Source organism: Chaetodon auriga, chromosome 16 (assembly GCF_051107435.1).
Source record: "Chaetodon auriga isolate fChaAug3 chromosome 16, fChaAug3.hap1, whole genome shotgun sequence".
In the NCBI taxonomy this organism is placed as follows: domain Eukaryota; kingdom Metazoa; phylum Chordata; class Actinopteri; order Chaetodontiformes; family Chaetodontidae; genus Chaetodon; species Chaetodon auriga.
The window spans coordinates 3,520,425-3,526,424 of record NC_135089.1 but is presented as its reverse complement, the minus strand read 5'-3'; the positions used below and the strand labels follow the sequence as shown (position 1 = coordinate 3,526,424).

Sequence of the window (6,000 nt, the reverse complement as noted above, 5' to 3'; positions counted from 1 at the left end):
CCTCCACTGAGCTGCAGCCCTCTGCCTCCATATTGCATTACAGCCTTTTTCAAACAGTAACTGATCTGTGATCAAGATGCAACGTGTTATTTTTGGTTTTCATGCTGATTCTGCCTCTCTGCCTGCCTCCTCCTCCACCAGTGAACTTGTCGTGGACAGAAGTGTGTGTTGGTGTGTGTGCATGCACCTTTTCCTCTTGTTTATGTGTGTCTGTTTGCACCGGCAGTAGGCAGTAGTGGGTGTTTTAAAGTTTATGTGAGATGATGAATCGGCGATGTTCGAGCCAGGGAAGGTTTGGGCGTCTTGCTGCATTAATAATGGAAGCACAGCTGGCAGTATTTATAGTAACGATGGAAGGGGGCCATGGCAGCGTGAATGGGAGGTGATATATGAGATGCACTGCATCCTGCCAGCTCGCCTGGACATCAGACGGTGTGAGGTCCCTCACGGTAAACAGTGCTGGATCTGAAATTGAAAGGGAAAGGGATTTGCACTCAACACAACACATGTCCTCCTCGGATCTCTGCAAAGTTAAGGTGTTTAATCAGTGGAGGAGAACAGAAAGAGGAAGTGCTGCTGATGACTGGGAAGATGCTGAGGTTGTCAGGACGAGCTATAGAATTAGAATGAGTAGAAGAGAGAGAGAGGAAGAAGCAGTCACGAGCTGAACAGGGAGGAGGAATGCATGGAGAAAGGAGATATGGCCTATAGGAGTCCTTTGATGTGAAGCCATATTGATTGGCCTACATAGCTTAGATTAAAAGAGCGAACATGTGATGCCTTTCCCCCTCTGTGATTGGAGTTTAAAAAGTCTGATTCAACCTATAGCTCGCATCCTCTGCTTCTTTTCTTACCTGTCTGTCACTTTCAAGCCAGATGAGACGAAACGCGGATGACAGTTACACATCAAGCTCAGTGGATTACTGAGGTGAAGGACGAGGAGGTGAAGCTGTTTATGCACCGAACAGAAGGGATGTGAGGAAACAAAGGAGGGTGATACCAATCAACAACCACTGTCCTGTCCAGTGACACATGATGTGAACGTGACTCAGCTCTGTGAGGACTCAGATTAGCAATACCATGATTTAAAACATACATATTTAAAAGTAGAAGTGCAGAGGTACTATCAGCCGAACGTAGTATTCAAAGTACTCATTCTGCAGGAAATGGTTTCTATGGTGCTGTTGTAAATATTACAACCCAGATTCCAAAACATTAGGGACACTGTGTAAAGCACACATAAAACAGAATGTAATAGCCTGCTAATCCTTTTTGATATAAACTAAATATTTAAAATAAACACTATATTTAATATCTGACCTCATCGGCTTCATTGATTTTTGTAAAAATCTGCTTATTCTGAATCTGATGCAGCGACACGTTTCAAAGACTGGGAAAGTTGTGGAACGCTCTGAAAACACCTGTTTGGAACATGCAGCTGAACTGTGATGAGTCTCAGCTGATCTAACCTTGTGACTGTTAACTCAGGGTTGACGGCGTTTGTTTAGTCTGAGGAAGAATCCCATCACTAAGACTTGCTTAGTGCAGGGTGGATAAACGATGTGTCTGTTTGAGATGTATCTGTCTGAGGAAATAGATTTTCCACTCAAAAGCCCTGAAACATGGAGCCACAGACCCTGCTGGAAGAAGTGCTGATTCAGCCGCTGCTGAACCGCAGGGAGCTGAAAAACTGCCTTCACTCGGTCAAACGAGGCTTTTTCAAACCATGTGACAGCTTTGTCCAGCTAGAAAGCGTATGAGTGAGCATGAATCACGCCTCTCATCCTGTCTCCTGCTTCAAGTTGTTTTAATTCCAACCGTCGTGTAAAACCTGGCTTTTCAGTCTTGTCAGAGCTGCACGCTCATCGCGGCCCCGGCTTTGGTCGACTCCCAGCGGGTCGAGATCAAAACTTCCGCTGCTACGCCGACTCTGCTGACGGTCGGTACTTTCTGACAGGACTTCAAAGGACGTCGTTCTTAAGAGAGGAGCAAAACACAAATCCAGCAGGCTCTTGTGAGCACGAAGCCGTAGAAAACAAAAAGGGACGACCTGGAGGTTGCCACATGGTCAGGCTCCCGTTCGACGCCTGCGGCCGTGAAACAGCATCCATCTTTAATATTTCACAGCCCCTCGTATGTTCAGGCAGTCGCCTCCCCTACAGCTACTCCCATTGCGTCTTACTTATTCATGAGCCCCTCCTGCGCTGCCAACTAATAGCCCCAACTTGGCCCTCAGCGTGGCCCTAGATAGCAGCAAGTGGGTCCTGTCACTCTGAGCCGAGCCCCCGCTTCAGCGCTTCAGCCACGAGTCTGATTTCGGATATTACTCAGCTCTCTCATACAGGCAGCACATATAGCTGCTAGCAGAAAACAAGTACAGATTCCGAGCCGTCCCACAGAGATTAAATGGCGATGACGAATAAAGCTAATTAATTAGCAGGCTATTTGAATGAGATCTCAGCACTCTGGCTCCCCAGCTGATTGGCTGTCTTCATCTCTTGTGTGGAGAACAGAGAAGCTTAAGCAAACAGTGTGGCCTCTTACGCGCACGCAGAGAAATAATGTTTGTGCTCGTCGAAGACGGCTTTCTCAGAAACTGAAGCCATTAGTCAGTTCATCAAGGAGATATTTTTCAACAGAAGAAAAGTCAGTTACTGTTTTGATCATCTTTTAAAGCAGTTCCAGCTGCTATGTGACAGTTTGCTGCTTTCTTTCTTCCGTGTGGTAGTTTGTTGCTTATATCTGGATTTTGGACTGTCGGCTGCACTAAACAATTTTCTCACATTATACAGACCAAATGATTGATAAGAAAAAAACGACTGCCTTATTTTAAGATAACTGTTTTTCCAATCAGATACGCATTACTCAGATAACTGTACCGTCATGCATCAGCACACTGCATCGGCTCTTGCAAACTCCTCGCCGACTAACTTATAACCAGTGTTTCCTTTTGATGTGTTTACACTTGAACTTCATTTGCATCCAAGAAGAGGATTAAGTAACAACCTGTGATCCTTTTGTGCACGCTCACGGCTCGAACAGCGGGCGCTCGGCGTGTGACATTCATCAGCTGTCGACATTTGACAGCCAAACCTCGGTTTGATCAATAAGGAAGCAGACGAGCAATCCTCTGTCTCAGGAGACATCAGCAACCTTGTAACGACATTTACATCCAAACCGATGTTGCAGGTGAGCTGTGCAGCCCACAAAGGCGAAAGAGAATAGAGGCTTTAAGGCAGCCGACAAAGAGAAATCTTATTAATGCTGGTTATAATTTCTCTGATTTGACTGCTCTGGCTCCCAGCTAACATTTATTAAATTGTTCTTAATAAAATTTGGACTAAAAGACCTTAAAAGACACTGTGCTGTGAGGCAAGGTTTGGTAGCCGGAGATAAACACCATTTTGAACCACAGGGAAATGTGCTACGAGGTCAGTCTTACCCCTCAGGAAGAGCTCTCACGCTCATTTCTTTCTTGTGTCTTTGTGTAGTTTTGTACACCCACTCACATCTTCACTATAATCCACTGTTGTCTATATATAGGGAGCCCTCCGGGGTTTTGTTTTATTGCTTTTCCCCAACATGTCTCTAAATCCGCTTCCTGTACTACACTCCTGTTTCTTTTGATGCTCAAAAATCTGAGCGGCAGAATTGGATAGATGTCTTTCGGCTTATTGTCGGCATGAAAGGTTTTTGATTTCTTGTAAGCGTGAATGTTTTGGCGACTGTTTTGCAGTTGGAGTGTTTTGGCCTTGGTTTACATTACAGGATGGGTTAAAGTAACTCTGGAGTCTCAGAGTTGGATGTTTGAAAGTAGCAGGACGGTTGTTTCGACATGTTTTCCAGGTGTCAGGTTCTGCTACTGCTTTGTCACACTCCTCAAAGACTTCAACGTCTGTGTGTTTCCCTGCCAGACAGACTTTTTAACATGTGATTATCACTGTCAGACAAACTGTCAGACGCTGGCCTGGGAATGAGAGCAGGCTCGTTTTTTAAGATTCGCCGTAGTTTTGAGCTGATTTGGCGGCTGGCCTGTCGGTCGGTTCTTCCTCCACTGTGGTACAGAGATATTTCAACAACTGCTCAAAGGATTGCATGAAATTGTGGACGTATGGTTTCCAGAAGATGGATCCTAATGACTCTGGTGATCCCCTGACCTTTCTCTTAGCTACTCCACTGAAATATCTCAACATCCACTCAATGGATTGGCATTAGATGCCTGGAAGACGTTTTTGCTTCCCAGATGATGAATCCTGAATGTGATAACTTTGTGCCACCTTCAGGTCACAATTTCATCTTGTTTTGTAACAAAATGCTTCCCATCAGCCTCGGCTGTGCTTCATGTAGATCACCAAATGTTAGCAGGTGCTAATCAGCAAATGTTAGCAGGCGAACATGCTGAATTAAGATGGTGAACATCATAAACATCACACCTTCTTACTGTAGCGTTAGCATGTTTTGTTAGCATTTAGCACAGCTGTGTCTCACAGAGCTGCTAGCATGGCTGTTAGCGTTCCCGTTGGCGTGCTGAGTGTCGATGTGAGGGGGTAGGTGGGTGTAGGGTGCACAGAAGGGAGATTCTGGGACACCAAATGTGCTGGTGCTCTTTTTGGAGGTGTCCTGGGCCTAATTCTGCGAAATTTCCATGATGAGAGCACCAGTGATGCTGTTGTACACCCACCCTTTCCTCTCAAACTCAAACCAGGTTCCTCCACCGGCGCTCACCCTAGTTTAGCAGCACAAGGGATGGTTACATCAGAATGTGCGTAGAAGACACGTCTTCATTCTCCTTCGCTCAAGCTCTCTTGGGTCCCCGCAGTTCAGACTGACATTTTACGTGATGTAGAGCTCCCGTGTGGACGCCGTAGAGCTGGAGGATGATTACATATGTGCTCAATTGACCAGAGGGTCAGAGTTTACACACATTATTAGCCTTATCCATCTGCAGCCGCAGCCTCATGGGGGATCGCGGTGGTGGATGTGTACGCAAGTCTTTGCACACACGCACAAACAGGATGTTCAGGGGGGGATGTGGCGTCCATTTGTGCGCATCAGAGTGCCATTTTGTGTGTCGATGTCAAACAAGGAGGGAGGGAAATTGGCCGTTCCAGTTTAGTGGCAGGAAAGTGGGGCGATCTGTTCTTTGGAAGTTTCCCAGTGAAATTTCCTGGGGACCAAGACACTGAAAATATCTATCTATATACAAGCTATGTCCTACATACAAGAGACGATGAACCAGAGAGACAGGAAGAGAGGGAGTGAGAGGGCACATGAAGATACATATGTGTTTGATAAAAAGAGAGCGGGAGGGAGGCTAAATGTCACTGTGCTGGTGGGATATCAGTCTTCTGATGGCATCACACAGACCTCTGACAGATTGAAGCTTAGTAGAACCAGGTCAAGACTCCGGCAAGTCATCCGGCAAAGTTACCTCATTTCCCTCTCACTTCTGTCACATAAAAAAACTCCTCATGTAGAAGTAGAAATGCTGCCTCATAACCCCATTTCCCTCTGCTCGTCGGCTTCTGCCACCAACGGCGGGTTCAAGCGCGGCGTGAGCGTGTGTTCGTGCATGAAGCGGCATTTGTTTGGATTAAACGTACACCCGGTGTCTGGAGTTAACAACAGTGATCATAACCGTGTTTCCCTTGCCAAAAAACAGATTTGCTTAACATGCCACTTCCTCCATTGGGCTTTGTGCCTTTTAAAACAGATGTTAAATGGCTCATCTCGCTTGTTCCCCATACATGAATATCTTAAAGTTTCCTCTCTGACAGGCCTGTTACCACCCGAGCTGCCGCCACCTGCTTCATTTGTTGATTTTAGCTTGAATGCATATAACTGGCTCACATTTTACTTGATTACAATGCAACAATGCACAATGCATGTTAAAAGGAAGGAAAAAACATCCCAGTCCTGCCAAAAAACAAGTTTTCAAGCCTTTCGTTTCTCATATTTCTCATGTACACAGAGGCACAAATAAAGCACATCCATGTGTTT

At 45.7% G+C, this 6,000-nt stretch overlaps 1 protein-coding gene across 1 annotated transcript in view; it reads left to right on the top strand.

Moving 5' to 3' along the window:
• Positions 1–344: 344 nt before the first annotated feature.
• Positions 345–6,000, top strand: part of shank1 (SH3 and multiple ankyrin repeat domains 1) — a 59,040-nt gene continuing 53,384 nt past the window's right edge. Inside the window, exon 1 of the mRNA XM_076751537.1 lies at positions 345–449. Within this exon, the coding sequence (XP_076607652.1) occupies positions 390–449 (60 nt within the window). The 5' untranslated portion in view covers positions 345–389. The remainder of the gene's footprint in view (positions 450–6,000) is intronic.